The sequence below is a fragment of the Malaclemys terrapin genome, chromosome 9 (genome assembly GCF_027887155.1).
Source record: "Malaclemys terrapin pileata isolate rMalTer1 chromosome 9, rMalTer1.hap1, whole genome shotgun sequence".
Classification (NCBI taxonomy): domain Eukaryota; kingdom Metazoa; phylum Chordata; order Testudines; family Emydidae; genus Malaclemys; species Malaclemys terrapin.
In genome coordinates, this window is record NC_071513.1 from 17,098,937 (window position 1) to 17,123,920 (window position 24,984).

The 24,984-nt window shown below is 45.4% G+C and overlaps 1 protein-coding gene across 2 annotated transcripts in view; it reads left to right on the forward strand.

Annotated features, from left to right (window-relative positions):
- GAB3 (GRB2 associated binding protein 3) overlaps positions 1–23,517 on the forward strand; it is a 113,366-nt gene extending 89,849 nt beyond the window's left edge. For both annotated transcript variants that reach the window (XM_054040708.1, XM_054040710.1), the window contains exons 3-10: positions 690–906; positions 3,439–3,914; positions 7,797–7,852; positions 9,223–9,478; positions 12,149–12,230; positions 14,111–14,213; positions 15,492–15,605; positions 17,278–23,517. In XM_054040708.1, the coding sequence (XP_053896683.1) occupies positions 690–906; positions 3,439–3,914; positions 7,797–7,852; positions 9,223–9,478; positions 12,149–12,230; positions 14,111–14,213; positions 15,492–15,605; positions 17,278–17,394 (1,421 nt within the window). In that variant the 3' untranslated portion in view covers positions 17,395–23,517. The remainder of the gene's footprint in view (positions 1–689; positions 907–3,438; positions 3,915–7,796; positions 7,853–9,222; positions 9,479–12,148; positions 12,231–14,110; positions 14,214–15,491; positions 15,606–17,277) is intronic.
- Positions 23,518–24,984: the final 1,467 nt, after the last annotated feature.

Genomic DNA, 24,984 nt, shown 5'->3' on the forward strand with positions numbered 1-24,984 from the left:
CTAGTTTAAGATGATGCTTCCGCGGAACAAAAAGGATCTTCAGGGCTGGCCTAGGAAGGATCTGCATTCACATGGATGCTGTGAAATGGCTGTTAGGATCTCTTGTTCGGGTGGGGTGACTTACGTGTAATGCGTGGTATAGTTAGAACGTGAGCGCTCTCCTTCTCTATACGGTCTGTGCAGGGAGCACCAGGTCCAACCTCAGGAACCACTGTGGTAATGACAGTAAGGCTGCCAAGAGGCAGAGGCACGGCATTTTCCTTGGGGATTTCCAAATGCTACCGGCACCTGCTGAATTCAGTTTGTTATGGACACAAACTTGCTTGTATTTTAGGGCTGCCTTTCAGCGCAGATGTTGGGGTCTGGGTCCTGGCCTGGAATCCCATGCTCGCTAGTCCTGTTCATCTTTCTAGTGAATGTCCATGCAGAATGGTTGTGGGAAGAGCGTTTTGGCTAATGTCTCTTACTGAGTAAATACTGCACTTCTTAGACCGTTGCATCAGTTAATGTCTTGGCCTCCTTCCCCAGACACTGTTTATGGGGTAGGAAGGCAGCGTTCCCAGTCAGTATCAACACCTGGTGTGATCTGTGACTGCTCAATGCTCTTAAGGAATGGTTGGGTGTGTAGCGTTCTCGGGGGAGGACAGCTGTGCAAATCCATCACAAGGTGCAATCCTATTCCATTGCAGATTCTGTGGAGAGCCTGTCTCACACCACCTCGTCCCTCCAGCCCTCGCCAGCTGTCTCCACCCATACCTCACGGATCACAGACCCCTCCTCTTCTGTAGGCAGTGCCACCACAGACGCCTCTGCTTCCGAAGAGACCAGGAGTGAGTCGGAGTCAGTCTTCCTCCCCGACTACCTCTTCCTATCGAACTGCGAGACGGGCAAGTTCAATCATATCAGGTAAAGCGCATGTCGTACTCTAAAGCCATTTTACAGTTGATATGTCTCTCTGCCAATGAGCTACATCCACCATTCCTGCGCTGGACACGGGAAGAGACGGGGGAAAAGGGGCTTTATTCCTCTTTTGTGCCTTCTGTATTCATGTTGCCATGGCCCTCTGCAGCCCCAAGCATAGGTTAGAGCAGCCCTGAGGCTAATTTAACTTACACTGGGCTACAACAGCTCTATAGGGGCCTTTCTGCGGGTGAGACTAGCTGGAGACCAGCCATGACCCTTTCCTCCCAACATCCTCCTTGTGAGCTGCAAGAGGGTGAGGAGTAGGGCTTTAGCACTGGCTCTGCACCCCCCGGGTACCCTCTTGAACCAAGAAAATTCCCTTTTACATCCTCAAAACAGCATGCAGGGGCTGCTGCATACCCAGAAATACGCTCCGGGGTTTGTATTCCCAGCAAATTGACAGTCCCCCTATCCGCTCGTCCTTAGTCCCTTTGTCCTCCCCTCTAAATGGTTGAATGAAATCTTAAAGAACCAAGAAAAACTCAGCTCATTCTGCCCCTTCTGGTTCCAATACCCCAGCATGGCATTAGGGAGCGCTGGGCTTCAGGAAATGGTACTGAGGGTTTGCTGTGCCCCCGGAAGCCAGTACTGAAGCAAGGCCTGGGGGGTGCAGCTAGAGGCCCAGGTGCTCCTAGAGGTGCCATCTCTCAGACAGGGTGTAAAACTGGGGTTCTGACGGTCAGTGGCTTTTAAAGGGCCCAGGCACTTTTCCGGAGTCAGTGTCCAGGCCACACTATAGGTGGGGTAAGAACATTCCTTCCCCCTAACTTGCCTCTGTGATTGACACAGTCCTAACTGCTGGGCACTGTTGCTATGTGGTGTTAAACAGTAGCTGCATGTCTCCCTGGAAGTGGTTGCTCTTCAGTGGTGGGTGACATCATTCCTATGTATAGATATGTCAAATATAGATACACAATCGCCAGTCCGGCGGGAAGCACTAACGGCTGTGCTTCTCCTGGGGGCCGTGGAGGAGAAAGCCTCCTACCCCAGGCCTCCGAGTGGCAGCAGTAGTGGTGGGTATCGGGCATGTTACCCCTTCACATGCTGAAAGCCTGGCGGACTCCTGTATCTGGGGATCCATTGGCTGCCCACAGCCTGCTCCCAAACCTCTCTGTGTGCTGGGGTGCAAGGAGCCCCTGCAGAGCTAGCACTGTGCTGAGTCCCCTAATCCTGCCCCCTATATCTTCCAAGTGGAACCTCTTCTCTTCTCTGGGGGGGGGGCGGGGCTCTCCGTACCCATGGAGGAAAGGGCAGGATATAGCCCATAGTGCGCTTTTGGGCAGGTAGCATCTTTTGCCATCAGCATTCACTACGCAATGAAAAGTGACACAGGCCTTAGCCGAGGACCATATTCTCAATCCTTCCCTGGCTGTCCTGAAAGCCCCCATGGTTTGGCAGCAAGAAGAGCTTCTTGAGTTATTGAAATAAGGTTGTGGAGGCCACTTATCCATAGTCTAGGTGAGTAGATCCTCTTTGGCTACAATGTTGAGGTTGAAACTCCAGTAGCAACATGACCCAAGAATCGCCTTCCCTGTTCATATATACTACCAGTCACTTTGACGTCAACTCCCATTGACTTCAGTGGGAGCAGGATCAGACCCTAGTTGGCATCATGGCTGCTACTATAGACTGTTAACTGGCTGGTGAACAAGGATTTAGTAAACAGGAAGGAAAAGTGACTGACAGGGGTTACTCTGAGCTGTACCCCCAAAGTGCACATTATCCCCTGGATGAGCAGGTACATAACATCACTTAAGACTTTAGGCATACATCCAAAGCCCAGAACCCCAGCCCAAGTGCCAGGATGATGTCTGGAGTAGACTATACAAAGTGCCTCATGCAATCTCCCCTATCCTGATAAAGGTGGAAGGGAGGTTCCTCACAGCAGTGGATCTTCTGGTTCCACCCTGGTTTCCCAACATGCTGCCCCACACTGAGTTCAATCAGAGCAGGTTTCTACACCACACAGCGTGTGAGCCCGCTGCATGGCCCCCTTATGTCCAGTGCCCCCTCTCTGCACAGCTGCACTGCACCACATCCTTTGTAAAGAGACAATGGGGCTGAATCTGCCACTTGATGGATCGGACCCTTTGTGGAAAACAGCTCCTGCAATAATGAGTAGAGACAAACACACACAGCACTCCCATGGCGGGTGCTTACAATGGGTCAATGGAATTAAATGATCAGTGCACAGTTTCAAAAGTGGGATAGAAAAAGTGGGATAGAAAAGCCCAAGTGTGAGGCTGGTCTCAAGAACTGATTTAAATCTGGTGAGACTGGATTTTGAATTTAAAAACTCAGAAAAGAAAATTGTATGAAGCAGTTGAAGCCTTGGGTTGGTTGTGTTATTGTGGACCAATGGGCAGGCATGTATGTATACCTCTCATATAGTGTGAACTCATTGGAGTACATACTAGTTCACTTGCAACAGTGGTAGAACCAAGATACAAAATTTGGTCTTTGTCTTCCATCCAGATGTGACAGCTGGTCGAATTCTGACAGATCCCTGGAGCAGACCTCATCAGATGACGTTTTTGTTGATGCCTTGCAGTCTCAACCCTCCCTTCACGTACAGTCATCCGGCAACGGCATCGTACACCAGGATGGGGGCCAGCCAGCGAATCATGGGATTATACCCAGAAGCATAGACGTTAGCGGGCCGTTCAGTGATGTCTCCTCCTCCTCTCCACTCTTAGGGCCTCCTTTAACACCAACCTTTCAGATTGATAAAAGCCAAACCGCGCTGCCCTATGGCGTAACCGAACTGGATATTTTGTCTAACACGCCACCACCCCGGCCACCCAAACCAACCCATTTCTCAGACTGGAGCGGGGAGGAGCTATCCAACGGGGCTCTTCAGAATGGACACGGTGGGATTTGCAGGGCTCAGATTGCCTTGGTGCCGAGAAGAATCTCCTTGTCCAGTTTGGATAACGTGCGGCACTGGAAAGGTAACTCTTCCCTTCCCCTCCTGAGCTGTTGTGCCATGACAGTGTGATCACATCTGTCGGAGAAAAACACAGTTCTCACTCTTTTGGTTGGGTGCAGCAAAGTCAGATACTTTATTTTCTCAAGCAATTGCGTAGAGGGAGAGAGTGCACTAGGACACAGGGTCTCCCACTCCTAGGCATCTAAAGAGGTTCTTGTGTCTAAAGCCAAGCTAACGCCTTTGTGAGTGTGCACAGGCTCCTGCTCTGCATGAAGTGGGAACCGAGTGGCAGTGGTTAGAGATTGTGTTGCCCAATGAGAGTGAAGGAGTGGGAGGCAAGACTTATATGTTCTTCTGGTTCTGTGACCTCCTGAGTCACCCTGGGTGAGCCCTGAATGAAGTGGCCAGGTTTTCAGCTCCCCTTGAGACCTGGGTGCTAAGAACTTGGGAAAATCTCGCCACAGCATTCAGGTATCTAAATAGGAGCTAAGCACTTTTGAAACTCGGGCCCTTCTGTGCCTTAGTATCTCCAGCTTCTAGGGCCACTATGCAGCTCAGTCAGTTACTGACAGGTGATTTATAAATGCCAAGTATCATTGTAACATGGAGGCAGAAGTGGTATCCCTCAGTTACCTACAGCACCTGCTCCTATATGTGGAATTAACAGTGTAAGTACCAGTCAACAAGTAGCTGTGATCTCCTCGAATGTGACAGTTTGTGAGTTTGGTTTGTTAATCTCTCTGTCTCTCTCTCTCTCTCTCTCTCTCTGTCTCTCTCTCTCTCACACACACACACACACACACACACACACACACACACACACACACACACACACAGCCTCTCTCTCTCTCCCTCTCTCTCTCTCACATACACACACACACACACAGCCTCTTTCTCTCTCCCTCTCTCTCTCTCACATACACACACACACACACACACACTAGGCCTACATGTCAATCAATTCCAAGCTCAAACTTCCACTTACGTGGCTCTTGGAATTTTTTTCATCCTTAGATGAGTCAAAATTCAGGCTTACTTGAGTTAAGTGCCCCTTTAAGTACAATACCTCTGCTGCTGCAGGTAGTACACTCCATGGAAGGAGGATGTTTCTTAGCATGTAGAGAGCAAAGGTACTGGAAGACAGGAAGAAGCTGGCAATGGGACATAATCCCAGATGAACCAGTGGCGCCCAGTGTGATATTAAGCAAATCAGCTGATGTCCCTGCATCTCAATAAAGCCTCGCTGGAAAACTGGGTATAAAGCGGGATGCTATGCTGCACTGGAGCTGAGCAGGATAATTTCACCCATTCTTGAGACATTGTTTAAAAAGAAAAGGGGGAAAAAAAACAAGAAAGGAAGTGTGAGCCATGATACAGTGTGACACAAATACAGTTGTATTCTGCAGAGCCTTAGAACAGAATGGGCAGATCAAATGTCTAGTTGGAAACTATCAAATGTATTGTACAGGAGCCATAACTTTCTAAGTGGAGGCAGCAACAGGTATTTATATTCAGCATTATTGATTGGCTTCCTTTATTCTGCAGTTTAAACGGTCACTCGTGCATTGTGCAGAGTCAGGGTGTTTAGCTCTTCTTATTAAACCCAAAGCGTGGAGAGTTTTGCCCAGCCTGTTTATCAGTGTTCAGGCAGTTCTTGGAAGCTTTTAGAAGGAACACCCATAGCTGGAAATAGTATTCTTAATAATCAGTTATGATTGAAAGCTGCCTATGAAATGTTCTAGGCACTTATGGGTGTGTGTCTCACACACATACACAATCTGGCTGGAGATAGTTACTATTTCTCCGTTCTAATTTACGCTGAAGTGCATTTCAGAGGATTAAGTACCCAAATGTCATATTCTGTGAATGTGCTGCAAGGTTATCTCAGCCTGACAGGGGGCAGCAATGAATTAATAAGCATTGCTTATTTTTATACTCCAACTTTTGGGGTATAAAAATAAGGTATAAAAATACTATTTCTGACTTTAAAATATAAGTGTGAATCAAAATTGAGACATGCAAAAAACATACAAATGTTCCAGCTGCTTCTCACCAGTTGAGAAGGTGAGGTGAGCACACCCCTGGTGAGTTGTCTGTTCGTAGGTTTTATCTACACATACAAGTTGTACTGCTTTAACTATCCCAGTGTAGGTAAAGTAGTACAACCCCCTAGTGTGAACTCAGTTGTACAAGTATAAAGATGCTTTATACCGGTGTAGCTTATTCCCGTATGGGAGGGGGACTAATCTATGCTGGTCTAAGGCACTTTTATAGTGGTAAAATGGTATGCACACTAGAGCTTGTATCAGTATAACTATTTTGGTAAAAAATAGCTCCCCTGATCAACACAGTCATGCAAGTACAAAATCTGTGTGTAACTGAGAAAGTACAAGTAGCTAATAACAGCTGTCTAGAAAGCTGTTCATTTTGGGTACCAATGATACAGTTTCATTCAATCTTGTCATCTTTATATTGTCTATTACACTGTTATCACTACAAAAAAAACCCCAACCCACTACAGGATAGAACTCTACATCAGGCTGATTGTATCATACTCCATTATATACTATTTTCCCTCATGGGATTTTTTTATGGTATTCCAGAGAAAAGCTCTAGAGGATCTCAGTAGGGAAATGGCCCATTTCTCCATTTATAGATGTTTTCTACAAAGGGAAAAGGATGGACAGTTTAAGCATAGGGAGAAAAATAAGGGTTTGAGTGGAAAGAGGCAGCCATTTTCCCTCCCACTCTCAGAGTTACTTTTTTTCTTCTGTAAACAAACTCCCCCAAAGCAAATGACAATATACAGCCATAGCTTTAGAGCAAAATCTTACCAAGCTAACAGAATCTGCCACCCAGTCCCACTACTGCTTCACAGGAACACTACCTCTGTCCACCATGCAATGGAAACAATCCCACGAGTTCTGTCCAGCAGCTGATCAACACTGAATACATTTGACAACCTCTTTTACCTCTGTTTTGAAAAGAAAACATATTAAGAACCAAAAAGAAAACACTATAAGTATCCTAAGCCAAATTTGCAGTAGCAGGCATTGTGACAGAGACCTTTTCACTTGTTGGGGAGGTGGATTTATTTAAATTAATGGAGATATCCTATCTCCTAGAACTGGAAGGGACCTTGAAAGGTCATAGAGTCCAGCCCCCTGCCTTCACTAGCAGGACCAACTACTGATTTTGCCCCAGATCCCTAAGTGGCCCCCTCAAGGATTGAACTCATAACCCTGGGTATAGTAGGCCAGTGCTCAAACCACTGAGCTAACCCTATCCCTAAACCACTTGTGTGTTATGATCGTTCATCATTAACACATACACGTACTTTTCCTCTCATAGTGCATACTAGCATGTATTCCATGTATAAATAATTTGCACTTCCCTAGTGCCTTAGATCTGAGGATCTCAGAGCACTTCACAAGCAATAATGAATGAAGCTTTCCAGCACCCCTTTGTGGTATAATTGTCCCCATTTTACAGATGGGGAAGTTAAGATATAGGGAAGTCCAAAGGTTATACAACAAGTTGCCGACAGAACAGGAATTAAATCTCATATCTCCTGACTTCTTTTCCCACAGACTCTTTATCTAGATGTGATTGGAGAAAACTCAGAATAGGTTTATAGGGTGTGTGCTGACTGTTTCTTGTTTTCAATGTGCTTAAAACTAATATAGCATCATAAGTAGCCCACTCATAGAATTATAGAGAGTTATTTTTGATCTCATATTTCATCAGGTTTTCCCAGTTCAGGAAGACTAACAAGATATTTCATGAGCTTTAGAAAGTCATAATTATTTTAATGCCATATGCCTTGCTCCAGAATTATATCCTTCAGCTTCCATTCCCCTTTGGCTTATTACATTGTTAATCATTGGGGGTATTTTTTTTTCAGCCAACGTGGAAGGAAGCTCTCTCAGAAGTCGAGATAAGAGGCTTAGTTTGAATTTGGTAAGTACTCTATTTGCATATATTTAAACACTGGCACAAAACAGACTAAAGCACGTTAGTTGTCTTGTAACCTGATGCTCTGTTACTCCTCTCCTGTGCTCAGCACAGGAATGGAAGAGGAGGGCACAGGTGACTTTATATCACATTTGCACCTCCTATATTCTGGAGTGTGTGGCGGCTTGCCCAGCCCCTGCTGTAAGTTAGAGAAGCCTCACAGGTGCCCTGGTACTAGGGTTTTTCATAGCCCCTTATGGGGTCCCTCTTAATACGCTGGGCAGGCCCCCTCCTGACACTCCTAGGATACCTCTTCTCTCCCATCATACATCCCCTATGCTGCAGGCCTGGAGACAGAGCAGAGCAGAACATGTAGGTCAGCTCTTCACAGAGGCCCTTGCACTAAGGGGTGTTTCCTGGGGTCCATTTCCATGTTAAGGGGATAGGTCACAACCGAGAATGGAGCCCATGTGTTGCAAGTTTCTGTATCACTTTGGAGTCATGCGGGTTACCTCCTTTTGGGGGCCTGTTAACTGTCCCAACCCTCAAAATCCCCTATAAAGTGGTGACCCATTTTTGACTGCAGAGAATTAGGTGATGCTGGTCAATGTTGATGTGAAAACACATTAGGCTGTGACGTTCCCACCAGGTGTTCCCTGCCCCGCAGGGCTGAGCATGCTGCCTCTGCCTCACCAGTCCGGGGAGCCTGAGAGCCAGAACTGGATTCTTCCAAATGGGAAGCCCCTATGCTGCCTTTAGGCTGCTAGGCCAGAGGCAGGCTCCGTTGTCTTTGACAGACGCCATGTTTTTCTCACATTTGAAATTGATCCTACCCGATTTGTAGTCAATGCCTCTTGATACGCAACCAGCTTTAACCTGCATGACATGAATCCCCAGGGTTGATCCTCAGCTACTCAATGGAATCCCTGTGCATGTGTCTCTGCACTCAGAGCTTTCACCTTTGCGAAGGAATAACTCACCAGATGATTGACATGTGAAAGTGCTCCTTACGTTATAAGCCTCCTTTCATTTTGTGGCTCAGATCTGCTGCTGGTTAGGCAAGTGCTCTTCCTTGGAAGTCAGTAGATTTGCACCGGCTTATGCCAACAATTCATTTGGGCCCATGTTTCCAGCTATCACAAGCCTCAGCTGCCAAGTTCAGATCTGAACTTTTCCAAAGTTGGCATGGATGTCTGTCTTGGGAGTTTTGGCTCCTGCCATTCCAGAGATAGGCCACCCCAAAAGTTCAGCTGGGGGTGTTCAAGCGTGGGGTTTAGTTCAGGCTAATTTGTATCAATGTCTGGATTAGCCTTGCTTGATTATTAGAGTTGTTCAGCTGACTGGAATGCTCTTTCTTTTCCTTCTCCTTTCGGAAGCCGTGTCGATTCACCCCGCTCTACTCTTCAGCATCGGACAATACGGAGGACAGCTATGTACCCATGCACCCCAGCACCTCTCCACCCATCCCAGGACCAGATTGCTCACCCGATGGCTACACTCCCATGAGCCCAAGCTCAGTGACCTTTACCTTTCCTGTAGTCACCAATGACAAACTCTCCAGCCCACTGCCGGAACTTCCCACAGACCTGGAACCACCTCCAGTGAATCGAGATCTCAAGCCCCGTAGGAAATGTAAGGCATTAGACCAACCTAGTAAGCAATTCGAAGCTAAGGTACATTGCTATCACTGACCACTAACTTCCATGTCTATGGCACCTGGCATCCCAGGGCATCACAAAGCACTATAGATGCAGCCAGCTGTAGGGTGGAAGATGGTAGCCAATAGCCTTGATAGGAAAACTTTTTTGACCAAGATCACTTGGGCAAACCTCTTATCTCATTAAAAGTGCCATGGAATTTAAAAAAAAGAAGGTAGTATCCACTCTGCTGGGATGCTGAAGATCCTAGTGCAATAACCTGCTATGTACTGGCTGTGTTAAATTTGGGGCATGCTGAATGACATGCTTTAATCTAGTGGCCCCCAACTTGTGGAGAGTGCCCCCCCGTTGGAGGGGGGGCACGGCAGGACTCGCTCTGTCCCCAGCTCTGCCCAGCCCCACCCCCAGCTGCGGCCTCAGCTCCTGGCTCCCGGGTTGGCCGCGGCTCTGCTCTTGGACCTGGCCTCAGCCCCTGGCTCCTGGCCCAACCACAGCTCCAGCCCCAGCGCCAGCCCCAACCGCAGCCCTGGACCTGGCCCCGACCGTAGCCTCACTCCCAGCCCCGGATCCCGACCACAGTTCCCCAGGGGTTGGGGACAGGAGTAATTTCCTTCCACTGGTTTGGTGAAAGGGAGAATTTTTTCCCCAAGCCCCATGCCACCTCCAAATCCTCTGTGATTCATACACATTTGGAGGATCCACCTGGAGATAAGATCCATCTTCGCAGAAGTCCTCTGTCTCTGCACAGCCTCATGGACCTCCTAGCTCCCTGGGGGCTCCTGGAGGAACTAAGCTGCCCCTGGAACAACCCTCCAAACCATTCAACCCCCCCCTTCTCCCTGTCCCCTGACCACCCCCCCAGATCCTCTGCCCCTTATCCAACCCTTTGGCCCCAGCCTGGCACCCTTAACATGCCACTCAGAGCAGCGTGTCGGAGCCAGACACGCTAATGCGCTGATCCACTGGAGCGTGCAGCCCCACCCCCAGAAGTGCTGCTTTACCGCATTATATCCGAATTCGTGTTCTATCGGGTCGCATTATATCGGGGTAGAGGTGTATGTGATATTTCTCATTCACCCAGCTACATTAAGCTGCTTAATATGCACACACTCGAGTGTTCTGCCTACTTATTGGAACACCACAGGATTTGTGCGATGTTCTAGAGTGGACTGAAGGGTTTTATGCTCCTTCCTGAGTTAGCACCCGTGGATAAACTAAATTCCAATGTGGAACTCTTCCATCTCTCCCTGAGTGGCACGAAATACTTGGCCTTATCGTAGAACAAGTGTTAGATGTTGTTACCATGTAGAAAATGTGGAGAAACCTGGTGAAATGGGAGAGGATGGCTCAGGGGAAAAGTAAAGCTATGACTTTCACTTCTGGTTGCCGCTTCAAATGCGGCTATTGATAGAAATTTGTTACTGCCTTGGGCTTGCTCAGTGACCTAGATGAAATGAGTTGAAGGCCTCAATCCATTTCCCTGTGGAGAGATGTTCACAACACAGAAAGCACCACCACAATTGGCACCCCTATGGGCAGCAACTGTCTCAGAAGACAGGCCAAAGGGTGGCTGGACCTGGACACTGAAGTAGCCCCTCCCCTGCGGAGACATCACTTGCTGACCAGGGTTCAGGCATGTTCCTGGTCCAGGGCTGGCTCCAGGCAACAGCTTACCAAGCAGGTGCTTGGGGCGGCCACACCGGAGAGGGGCGGCAAGTCCGGCTCTTCAGTGGCAATTCGGCAGTGGGTCCCTCACTCCCGTTCGGAGCGAAGGACCTCCCGCCAAAATGCTGCAGATTGCGATCGCGGCTTTTTTTTTTTGGAGGGGGGAGGGGGGCTGCTTGGGGCGGCAAAAACCTGGGAGCCGGCCCTGTCCCAGTCATTCTGGAAAGTCTGCTCTCCTGCTGCCCATCATATTTAGCTGCTTGTTTTAGGAGCCGCAGAGGACTTTAGTCTCCAGGGCAGATTTAAACGGTCCATTTATTCCACAAGATTTCCTGAATATAATCTCGCACAAATGCTAGGCTGTATAACCTTGTTTGTTACGATAGTGCCTAGGTGCCAACCAAGAATAGGGTGTCATTTTATGCAAAGCACTGTACAAACACAGGAGTAGAAGAGCTTACGGTCTAAACACACAGCACAGATGCAAGGCGGTGAAGGGGTAGAGCACACAAGCAAAGTGAACAATGTGATGGCAGCAAACGGCATGTTAGTTCCAGGACTTTTGGGAGGGTGGGATGGAGGGTTTAGTTAGGAGGCAACCAGCTAAATAGGAAAGGAAGGGAGATGAGGGGAACAGGACAGGGCAGAAGGGATAAGAGGGGCAGGTCTGGAGTGAAGCTGAGGTGAAGAGACTGAGGGAGTTGGAGCAAACAGCCATTCAGCACAAGGCAGAGTAGGTCCAGTCAGAAATGTGGAAAGTTCTCTGAACATCTGAAGGTTCCTGCTTTGGCGGTTTCTGCCCTGACCAGCTGGAGTTTCTGGCTGGTTCCTCTCTGCAGTTTTTTCACCAAGGCCACGTGGGGAGCCACCACCTGGCTTCTGGCGCCCCCAGAGTTGGGGGAGGTGTCTCCCATTTATTTATGTTATTAGAGCCATTAATAAATCCTGCTTTTAAAATTCCTGTTGTACCTATTTGCAGCACGACCCCCGCCGCTGGATCTGAGAAACCTCTCCACAATCCGGGAACACGCTACCTTGACCAGGATGTGGACTGTGCCTTAGTAAGTGGATGAGAAACCTGACATTGAAACCTCTTAAGCATGAGCATTGTGAAATGAAGTTATAAATAACTTATCACATTCCGCAAGAAATAGTTTGTTGGCAAAGTCTATAAACAAACATGCTATGCAAATTCCATGGGACTCCTTCCAGCATTTTACAGGCTTTTGCTGCCATAAAAAAAGGGCTCCTTTTAAAGACAGACACAGTGCACTCCCTTCAGACTGTGCTGTGAGAAATTCTGTGGTTTGGATCTCTTGCAAATTAGCACTACCTCAAAGCCTAAATTGTCTCTTGTGAAACCTCCTTATGTAACTTTTTAGAAGGCTGGAGTAATCTGTTCTCTGGTACAGCTGCCATAATGTTAGCCCTCATGCCTTCTAATATTTTTCCAGAGGAGAGCAGATATCTTTGTTCTTGAAGATTAAGATGGCAAGGGGAAAACGAACCTAATTTAAAGGCCTGGCTGGCCTGATGACCTGGGGCTAACGTTCTGTGCTGCCGTACCGAAATGGAGACTTGATTCCTGCTCCTCATTTAGTGTCACTGAAAACCAGTTGTGGGGTGGAGGGAATGCCTCGGGTCACTTTCCCCAAATGATGACAAAGGGACAGTGGGCCCCAAAGGGAGTCACAGCCAGGAATTCTTAGCTGGTAGAATCGAAGCAATGATGGGAGATGAAGCATGCTGGCACAGGCAGTGGTGGCAGTAAGTTCTCAGAGCTGATGGGGAAAGTTGGAAGGGGTTTGCCAGTTGCCCCTTGAAAATTCCTGGGTGAGAATTCTCCCAAGCCTTCCTGTGTGGATCCTTTTAGTGCCTGGCACTTTAACAGTGGCATGCCAGACACTGCCTTTTTAGCTAACATGGAAGGTACTCAGAGGAAGGGCTTGCTCTCTTGGGAGAAGCTGACACAGTCTGTCAGGGCCAGGTAATCTGGTGGCAGCAATCAGAATCTTCCCCAGGCTTCCAGGTTAGCAGTTAAACACTGGCTAACCCCTGAGGTGCTGTGTACTTGGCATATTCGGCAAACCCACAAGTTCAATGCTGCCTCATGAACATACCTGCTAGCGTGCCATGGTTAATGAACTCTGACACGTTCAACTGCTATACAAGGTCTGCAGGGAAGAGGAGCATTGAGGAGTTCATTCATTGTAAGCTAAATATCGAGTTTTTTTTATATTCATCAAGCCAAACAAGAGTTTAAATGACCAAATGTGCTCAGAACAAATAAAGTGAAAACCAAAGGGATAACTGTTTGGATTAAATTGTTTATGCTGTGTGAAGTACACAGCTAATCTCTGGCCATATTGGCCAAACTGCTATAATTTAGTGATGATTTGCAGTAGGTTTGAATTACATTATACAGACTGCTTCAGACAGTTAGATTAGCAGCTAAATTTTTCTTTTAAAAGAACTGAGTTGCAGACAGCTCCAAAGCACAGATAACATGTGTTTGTACTGCATTCAAAGCCAGCCAAGTTGCTTTGCAGGCAGCTACAGTAGCTGATTAATACATTTCAATCTCAGAAATGGTGGTACCCATACAACAAAGTAACTTCTCCATCAGCGCATATTACACAGATGAATGTCTGCCTCCATTTGCGTTCCTTGCTGGAGAATTGCTCTGATATCTCCGGCTTTCTGTCATGCCATAGCTGGCAAACTTTTATAGTGTGAAGATAAATCCCAGAAAATCCACCAGAGATGTTATTGATGTAACTGTAACATGCTTTATAGCTAAAAAACATTTTTGGATGGCCTCTCCATTAAGGCTTCAGAATTAGGGTGAGTTTATTCGCCATATGGGCCATGTCAGACTTTGGCTTCTTTTCAGAGCATCTGTTAGCTGCTTCCTTAACCTCTCCTGTGTTTTTCTTCCTAGCAATCGAACGAGCTTTATCTCTCCAGATAGAGACGGTATTAATTCAGCAAGAATATTTGCCAATTCAGTTTCCGGAGAAGAGGAAGAAAGTTACATTCAAATGGTAATCTTCATTTTCACACAGCTATCCTGTGCTCTATTCTGCTCTGTCACATGCCCTGAGAATTCTGAAGCTCATTTTCTAAGAAAAATGTTCAGCAGGTTTGTCCTTTGCCCTCTTAAAAAAAAAAAATCAAATGGTTTTAAACTAAAGACACTGGGTCTGATTTACAGAGAGATAAGGGAAGCCTTTTTTCTGCTATTCAGATCTCAGCTGTTCACCCCACAAACGTTTCTGAGCAGTTCCAAGAGATCACTGGGATCAGGCATATTTACATGAGAACTCATTAAAGGCAAAGGAAAACTAAGTCCTTTCACCTTTTACAAGGGCCCCCTGCAGAATCTCCTAGGAAATGACAGACAATCTTCAGTGCACTTCCTGAAGGAACACACACAATGTTGTATAGAAAGAGAACTCCTATTAAAGTCTTGGTTGCATTAACCCTACTTCCCATTACATAAAACAAAAACATTGTGGCTTCCTTTTCTTCATTAATTCTTTGGCCATGTCTAGAAATAGGCCAGAACCTAATCCCCTTCGAATTTCAGGTGGGAATTGATCTAGAATTCCTAGATCTGAGCCAGCTGTGGCAGATTTGGTTCCAAATCCAAAGCCCGAAGGGGCCAGCTTTCCACTTCCAGTTTGGGAACGTTTGCACAAAGAGTTTACACAGTTGGCTGCTCCAAACAGAAATCTTACCTCCTCACTCCAGACTAAACCTGAAGCTGATCTGAATCTACACAATAGCTACTCAGCTCAGCTCTAGTCATAATCACACTCCAATTGTATTGTTCAAAAAGCTAAAACCTTTAACATGTTTGTTATCGTCTGTGACTCTCCATTTTGATATGCAATTGACAGAGATGAATCAAAACCAGAACCATTTATCCATACCCCCAGAACGTCAATGGCTTAGATGAAATGGGATCCAGATGTAAGCCATCCCAGGTTTTGGTTTTGCAAAACAAAATCCTTACTGATGTTTTGCTAAACCTGAATGAAAACCACCCCCGCCCCATTTTGCCCATATTACTGTAATTACCCCAAATCAGAGTTCCTGAATTTCTTTGTACAGTCATGTAATTAGACATTGCTAGGATCTTGCAATTAGTTGATGAATGCATCCCTTGACATACTATACAAATGATGTGGGCCAGAGCTCTCCTTCTTTGCTTACTGCTGGATTAGGAATAATACTAAACAGTCTGGTCTTTTTCCTTTTAGGATCATGATTTAAGGGTTTTGAATTACTCATTAAAAGTTTCTCTCATTCCACAACAGGAGCACAGCCAGGCAACATCTCCATGCAGTGGTGCTTTCCCATGGTCAAGGAAGTCCAACCTTGATTACTTAGCATTGGATTTTAATTCCGCTTCCCCATCCCCTGTACAGAAGGTAAGAATCATTTCTGCAAATACCACCCTTTTTTGTACATCCTGGTGTCTCTCTCTGATGGAGGCAAACAGACAGAGATTCTCACTTCTGGTTAACCTCAATACAATGAAATCCGTCGTGCTCTTCCAGCTGATTGCATTCATAACAGGCTCAACATGAACATACGGGTAACATGATAAAACCACAATTAAAGTTATTACAGTGGTGCCAGTATTATGCCTTAATGTGAATGGAATCACATTAGGCATAATGGCTCCACTGGAATATACAGTAGTAAGAACGTATGGGCAGATTTGTAGGTGCTTGCAGGAATTCGGCAAGCTCTTTTTTCATTCTCAAAAGAAACACAGTTTCCCACAAAACTTTCCTGCCAATTTTCCCACAAATCCCATCTGCAGTAACACTCTGTGACGTGAGTATGACTAACAGCAGGGTCACAGGAAGACATTATAGGAGATCTTGTAACACGGCAAAAATATTTATTAATATTAGTTATGTCATTGCAGAAGTGTCTTAGATCCTTTAGACACAGTCAAAAGATAAGATCTCTGCTGCTCCAAAGAACTTACAATTTAAATCAGGGGTCTCAAACTCAAATGACCACGAGGGCCACATGAGGAGTAGTTCATTGGCTCGAGGGCCGCATCACTGACACACACACACACCTCTCACTGCCCCCAGCCTGGGCAAGGAGTTGAGGTGCAGGGTGTGGCAGGGGACTCAGGGCAGGGAGTGCAGGAGGGGTGCAGGGTACGGCAGAGGGCTCAGGGCAGGGAGTTGGGGTGTGGGGTGCAGCAGGGGGCTCAGGGCAGGGGGGGACACAGGGCTCCACGCGCTGCTTGCTGCTCCTCCAGATACCTCCCCCGAAGCTCCCATTGGCCGCGGTTCCCCGTTCCTTGGGGGGACGGGCAGTGCCTGGAAGCCAGGGCAACACATGGAACCCTCTGCTTCCCCCCTCCCTGGCCGCAGGGACGTGATGCCAGCCACTTCAGGGAGCGGCGCAGGGCTCGAGGGGGGCAATCCTGCGAGCCGGATGTGGCCAATGGGCTATAGTTTGCCCATGCCTGGCCTGGAGGTAGGTTGGGGGGGGGTGTGTGCGGGCCTCTTGGCGGGACGCAGGAAATAGCCCAGCCCGCAGGCCGCATGTTTGACACCCCTGATTTAAATAAACAATGGTGGACAAAGAAGGAATACAATGAAAGCAAATAAATTTACTGTAAAGTGTAGTGAATATCTCGATAGATTGCTGAGTTTTTGTTTTACATCATTTCAATCATCAGTTTTGCTCAGATATCTTTGAAGGGATTGACTTGAGGTTTCTAGGCCTCCTTTGATTTAAACCCTCCTATGGTTAAAATTCATGCAGGTCATCAGTGTAGCAGAATCTTACTAAAGGCAAGAGAATTAATTATCCTTGCTGTGGGATGGAGTTAGCCCATACAGCGTGTTTCCATATCTCATTATGCTGGGCAGAGTGACAAGGTGACAGATGGATAATTCTATCTAAAGCGGACTGCAAAGCAATGCTCTTGTCAGCTGATGTCACTGTAACTTCAAGGTGAAATGAAATGACCAGGAAAAAAAGAAAAGGAGGAATAGAAAACAAAACCAGTTTTACTAGCATCCATGTTCTCTCTAATATAAAACAATTGTTTCTTCGTCTGTCCTACAGAAACCTTTTCTCTCGGAAGAGCAGAGAGTAGACTATGTCCAGGTAGATGAACAGAAGACTCAAGCCCTACAGAACACTAAACAGGAATGGACAGATGTGAGGCAATCTAAAGTTTAAAGGAGGAAGGTTTGGGGTTTGGTTTTTTGCACTGGAACAACATTGTTAACCAAACAGCTGTAACAGCAGAGTTCAAAGGCAGACAGACAGAGTGTAAGATCCTGGTGGTCTCTAGAGGAATGACATTTTCAAGGAAAAACCTTCAAGTTCAGCTGGAAATACTATGTTGAATGAGTGGTTTATAGGATTATCAAAGTAACACGTTAATCTTCTTTGCCACCCCTTGCAAGCAAGTTACATGGTACAGTTTTATGGCCTGATTGCGGGAGCCACACATTGAATGGTAACAAATGCCACTACATGTTGCATTTATCTATTTAACCCCGCCTTCTCCCTGTATTAGGTAACTCCTTGTTGCTAAGGCTGTTTTTTGATATTCTAAAAATACTGCAGGTGCTAAGGCTGCTTTTGGCTTCTGGTGTTAGACAGGTGTTGGTGACTATTCGACCAAGGGCTAAAATACTGAAATAATAAAAAGCAGAACATTTTAATATATATATAGTGCTTAAGCAAACAGAATTTTGGAGAATATTTCCCTCCCCCAGATATAATGTCTGACTTTGAGTGACACTGTTAGAGACTATAAATAGGTCTTTGCACTGATGGAACTGGAATGCGTGGTAGTCAGCACCCCGACTGACGTTCATCATATTGAATTTCTTCTTTCTGTTGCGGTTCACGTCATCACCTTTTCCGTCCAATTGCTCCTGATGTTGTCTCCCTGGTGTGAGGACTTTCTTCGGCACAACACGGCAGCTTCTCTGACAGGAATCTGCTGACACACAATTCTTTGCTGGCCAAAAAAATCAAAAAAGGAAGCGGTGCATGAGCCTGTTTCTGCAAGTCTTGGAAAGGTTGGCAAAATATCAAGACTGTTTTTGTCTGAACTGCAAAAGAAGAAATGCAAATGAAATTCCTGATAACGGTGATCGACCCCACCCGAGTGTTTTGTTAGCCTCATCCTAGCATCATGAATGAGGTAATTAGGAAACAGTCTTAGTCGAGCACTCAGGTAATAATGAGGGAAGGAGCATTATTAGGCAAGCAACTCTGCCTATGTAAAACAGCCACTTAATACACGTCAGCAATGTCAAGACATATTCAGGAAGCTTATCTCCTTTGGTGTTTGTTATGAGGACAATCTCAGGATCAGATAAGTGTATGTTTTATAATGTATTTAATTCTATTAGTTTGCTTAAAATCCTTATTTCAAGATGTGCACAGGCAGTTCAAATCAAGAAAGTGTAGCACCCTTCAGTTATCCCATTGGGTTCAGTCCTGAAGTCTTTACTTATGCAGAAGATCCCATTGGCTTTACCGGGACTACTCTTGTGAGCAAGGACCTCAGAATCAGGAACTTTATGAAGGATTTTCCTTCATGCTGGATCCAAATTCACATTCCTCCTCCTCATACCTGCTGAGATCACACTATGTTACTGTAAATTATTGACATCCAAAAAATGCTGAATTACCAAACTGGGGTTAGAAAAAAATGTTGTTTATGTCAAAGAAATAACTCTGACGTCGTTTCAAGCTTCTGTCCTATGTTTCACGCATCCCTCATTTTGTATTATTGTCACACATTTGGGCCCATAGGAAGGTTGAAAGCAATGACTACCTGATTCTCCCTGTACCACTAGAAGAGGGCAGCTTAGCTGATGGAAACATCGTTTTCTCCTACCTCAAGATAGCTGAAGTGTTTGCAGTTCTTGCTATTTCATCAGAGCAAAACACATTTGTGACTGTGCGATGAATGTTTGCCCAGTTTTGCTAGTGAGGATACAGGGTTTACCTGTGCATTTATTGATGTGGGGGCAAATCACACATCCCAGTCTGCAGGCGCAAAGTGTCATGGATTAGAGCTGTTTGGAAAATGGGGTGTTTCCGCCTTCTGCGGAAAATGTTGACTTTTTGCCTCCCCCCACCCCCAAATGGCTGAAAAATTCTGATTTTGGCCAGAAAAGTATAGACAAAAGCTCAATATTTTCTGCAGAAAGCGCACTTCTGGTGAAAATTTTAATTTTGTTGAAAAACCAATTTTCTGTTGATAAACAGGTTAGAAAAAGGGAAATCTTCAACCAGCTTTATCCTGGATGCAGTTTTGCTGCATGAGAGGCAGGATTCAGGGAGCCTGCCTGTGCTCAGTGGTACAGAGCACACCTCTGTGGAGGCTGGCACAGATCCGAAGTGCCACACCTACAAAGAGGTTTGCCTTCCTGCCCAAAAGCATTCCCTTTATTTTGAGGAGGTAGGCAAGATATCAGCCTGTGTCTGTTGGGCTATGCAAATGATGAGGGGCTGAATGTGCTTTGTGCGTACTGAAATACTGACAAGGAAACACAAGACCAGGTGAGCTTTACAGCAAGACAGCAGAACCCTAAAGAGCAGGGAGAGGTACAAGTCAAAGCAGGTGCTACCCTAGAAGTGGGAATGAAATTGCATTACACTGCCCCGGCCCCCAAATGCTTAGTGATAGCAAGGTAGCATCTCAGTCATTTTCAAGTAAAACTTTAATAAAAACCATTCTGTGTTTTACTGGAATATGTTCTTCCATGCTGTAAAAAATACTCTGGAGCAGAAAAATACAAAGTCAAAAGTTTTAAAGAAAAATAGAGGGGGGATGTTTTTCCCCACTCTTCTTAATTCTTTGAAATATTTAAACTTTGGCAGATGCACTGAAGGGTCACTGAGGAGTCTAGAAAGTGTCTTTTCTGTCAGTGTTTCTGAGAGATGGGCCCGAACCATAAACCTGGATCCGAATGTCCCTGAACGTGGGTCTATATCAGAGGTCGGCCACCTTTCAGAAGCGATGTGCCGAGGCTTCATTTATTCACTCTAATTTAAGGTTCCGCGTGCCAGTCATACATTTTAACGTTTTTAGAAGGTCTCTTTCTATAAGTCTATAATAAATAACTAAACGATTGTTGTATGTAAAGTAAATAAGGTTTTTAAAATGTTTAAGAAGCTTCATTTAAAACTAAATTAAAATGCAGACTGGTGGCCAGGACCTGGGCAGTGTGAGTGCCACTGAAAATCAGCTCGGCACACGTGCCATAGGTTGCGTACCCCTAGTGTATAGCTAGTGTCATTGTACCTCCTGCCTGTGCCACAGCCTGACCCTGCAGTTGTTGCTCAAACAAGGCCGTGCTGCTTTTAACCTTCACTTTTTATCCAGAAACTAACTTTTCCCCCATGATCCAGTGTAGCAATCCATTTTCCCCTGATATATGTGGTAACTCTCATTGGCATTAACATGTGGGTATAATGTGGGGAAGTGCAAGCAACTGAGTGTGGGTTTTGGTGAAAGTTAAAAGCAGTGCTGACTGCACCTTGATCACAATGAAACATGTCTTTACAAACAACTGGGTTTTTCCTTAAATGGAGAATTCCACAATGTGACAAACTAGAGTAAGGGTGTTATTTATCAGTACACTTGTGTATTAACTTGCTATTGTTCAAGGTTTCAGTCAGAATACAGTTGTGCCCCCTTGTAGATCAGCTACTCCATCATAGAATATCAGGGTTGGAAGGGACCTCAGGAGGTCATCTAGTCCAACACCCTGCTCAAAGCAGGACTAATGCCCAGACAGATTTTTGCTCTAGATTCCTAAATGGCTCCCTCAAGGATTGAACTCACAACCCTGGATTTAGCAGGCCAATGCTCAAACCACTGAACTGTCCCTCCCCCCCATCTGTTAAGTAGTTGTAATTACTATGGCATTACAGCAGGGGTTCTCAAACTGGGGTTCGGAACCTCTCAGGGGGTCGCAAGGTTATTACATGGGGGTCATGAGCTGTCAGCCTCCACCCCCGAACCCTACTTTGCCTCCAGCATTTATAATGGTGTTAAATATACAAAAAAGTGTTTTTAATTTATAAGGGGGGTCGCTTAACTCCCAGTTGAGAACCACTGCATTACAGAGTGTTACTATGGCATCAGAACTCTCAGCATCATTATGACCTAACGGCAGGAGAAAAAAGGTATTACAGTGAAAGAGGAGCTTGTATTTACTTAAACACACTCATCGCTGACCCTCAGCCAAAGAGGAGAGGGAAACTGAAAAGCACCTGGAAATGGATTTAGCTTTTAACAGTGACACATCTTTAGTCTCTTAGGGTGCCACATGGACTCCTTGTTTTTACATCTGAAAACGTTATCTTGTCTGAGAATCCTTCTTTAGTACTAGTTATGGAACCAGCCAAACCGCAGCTTACTGAAGCACAGAATGCCTCCTTCCTTAACTGGGGGCTAATTCTTTATTATTTAGTTATTTTTATTTATTTATTTTTTAAAAAAAATAAAGAATACAGATGAAGAGGGAGGTGTGGCCCTCGGTGGGGCAATCTAGCTAACAGCAACTGCGGCTGTAATTTCATTTTAAATTGTGTTTTGGGGGGAATCTGCTTAAGGTGTGGTCCAGCACACATCCTTCAGCAGTGCCTTATCCAACCACTCTTTTTTATTTAAGCCAGAGGGAAGCATTAGACAACCCTAATACTTTTGTTTAATTATAAATGTAGCTTGGTTCAATGGAGCATTCAGATGAAACTCAGTAGCATGGCAAAGTGAAAAGTAAACAAGGAAAGTGGTTTTAGTCCATGTGCTTCTCATGAGAGATCCACGTGGTTGGAATGTTATGTTGATCAGTTGGATTTTTCCAAGCTATTGGACACAGCCGATTTATGAGCGAGAGCTTTAATGCCTACTCATCGGAAAAAGGAAGACTGTTTCCCCTGGTGTCTTCCTTTGCTATCCCTTAAAGAGGCAGGATCCCATCTAACCAGGCACTCGGTGCGCTGAAGAATCTGCCATCCCATTTGTAAATCTTTGTTAGCGTGAGCTGATCTGCCTCTGGGAATAGCAGCCTGATACAGAATGGACCATACAATTCTAACTCCTTAATGCAGGTATTTGGGCCAAACCCTGCTGTTTTTACTCAGACAAAACTTCCACTGACCTCAGTAAAGACGGCAGATTTGAACTATTGTTTCTTAATTTCTGAGAGTATGTCTGCACTGCAGCGGGGAGGTGTGGGCAGACAGGCTCTCTCTAGCTCGCTAAAATAGCAGTGTGGAACTGACGGCAGCTGAGGCTAGCCATCTGAACCCGGAGCCAGGGGCAAATGGGCTTGGACTTGAGCAGCTAGCCCGAGCTGCTACCAATGCCGCAAGTTCCACGCTGCTGTTTTTAGCGTGCTGCCTCACGCTGAGCTAGCACTGGTCTGTCTACCTTTGCTGGGAATCCCACCTCCCAGCTGCAGCATAGACATCCCCTGTCTGCTACAATACAATACGGCGCTAATTCAACAAAGCACTTGAACCCCTGCTTAATCACATGCTTAAGGCCTTTGCTGATCTGGGAGGGATTTAAGTACTTGCTTAAAATTAAGTTCATGCTTACATTCTTTCCTGAGTGGGGCTTAAGCCATATTCTGCTGTCTATTTGTGATTTGCACAAGGGTTTGCAGGACCCAGGACTCTTTTGCTCAGAAGGATAAAATATATTTTTCATTTCTTTCTAAGGCCACCATCACATGCAACAGCATTAATTACATTAGAGGCAGAAATGAGCATTATAACGGAAAAATCTCAACATGTTTCTAACTCAAGAGCGGTGTTTTCAATCAGTTCACTTCAGCCAGGGGTAGCGCGCCCTCTCTTCACTGTTGCTAGCGCTGTAATAGATGCGGGGTTTGGAACTGCATTCATTTTAAATAATTCAGTGGGTTAGTAATTAAAAGACCATCCGATGCTGTGATCAGAATGACGTGCAGGGCAAGGCCTTTTCTTTGTTCCCCTGTTCTGCAGAATTCCTCAGGTTAAAAAAAAAAAAAAAAAGTCACCAAAATAAAAGACTTCTTCAATTTCAAAGCCAGAGTATTTGTTGTTCTAGTAAAATAAATAAATAAATAAATGAAGTCTTGTGCAAACAAAGCATTACACTTTGTATATGCAAATCTTTGGAAAAGCATTAAAACAGTCATCTCTGGTATGAAGGATTAAAAGTCATTAAACAGAGGGGAGTGACTCTGTCTTCCTGCTGTTTCATTGTGATGTTTGTTGTATATATTTGCACATTAAACTGTGTTCCTTTTTTTTCTAATAAACTAAGATAAAATGTAATCTTGATCTTTAGTGATTTTGATGATCTAGACTGCTCCCAGAAATATCCCCCTTCCACTTGTTTTATTCATTCTCTTAAACACTCTTTCTTCCTATTAGCATGTGAAAAGTTCATGGTAAATTCCATTTATGCGTCTTCTGGCTGCAAACTGATTTTGTGCAACAACATATCAGAAATATCATTTGCTGGTGGTTTGGGATGTGTCAGTTGGGAGAGAGAGAGGCGGGAGTGGTGGTGGGTAGGTCCTAAGTCTAATCCTGGCTCCAGCACTGACTTCTCTTGATGACCATGGTAAGTCACTTGGGCCCTGATCCTCAACGTTATTTACTCAGCTAACTGGGAGTTAAGCACTTAAATACCTTTAATTCCTATTGATTTCAGTGGGAGTTAGGTGCCCAAATACCTTTGAGGCTCTGGGCTATAATCTCTCAGCCTCAGTTTCAGCACCTTTAACATGTGGATAATACCGACCAAACAGGGGTGTTATGCATACAAATTAACTGCTTGTAAATGCTTTGACGTTCAAGTGAAGCATGCGCTTTGCTGGATCGCGGCCTAAATAGAAAGTGTGGTTATTATTTGGGCTGATCTTGCAATCAATCAACGCTCAGCATTCCTGTTGATTTTAATGGGATTTCCACACACAAAATGCTGGCAAGATTGAGATCATTGTAACGTACATATCTCAGGAGCACTGAGGTCAAAAGAAGATACAGTCCAAGTGTTCCAACATTCGATATTCACAAGTGATGAGAAGATATGGAAAATATTTTACTGGCTACTTAGAGCTCCTGTTATTTTGAGAACTGTAGGTCCTTGCTAGATACCCACTGTGCTATTGATAAGAGGGACGGACTATGAGAGCTGAGAGTGTTGTTGATGAAAACTCAGGTACATGTGCCAAGGAGTCATATCTTGTTATCAGACTGAATTTATTGGGCCCCATAAATGGGTAACTGGTGAAATTCTCTGGTCTGTGTTACACAGCAGATCAGACTAGGTAATCTAATGGGCTCTTCTGGCCTTAAACATCTCTGAATTTGAATCTATGAATAAACATTATAGGAGAAAAGTGCTGTTGGGCTGATACCAAACTCAAGAAACTATTTATTAACCCAGGAATGTAATACCTACTGCACAAAGTCAGTGGTGATAAGTGACACAGAGAGAAGCTGATTGCTAGTCACAGATCAAAAGGTCTCACGCAGCTGGATTTATATACAGATTTGGTAAAGATTAGCCACCTTTCTTTACTGACATTTTTACAGTTCCAAAACACCCTTTACAAATCGGCTGAAGAACAAAGACACACAGTGAACTGCTGGGTTATCAAATCCTGGTTACTTTTGCACAGTGCAAACCTTCCTCCATTCCTAAGCGTGTCCAATGTCATATAACAAGCACATCCGCCCTCTGAAAACTGATACCCTCCACTGTCCCAGCAATGGACCTCTAGGATGACGTAG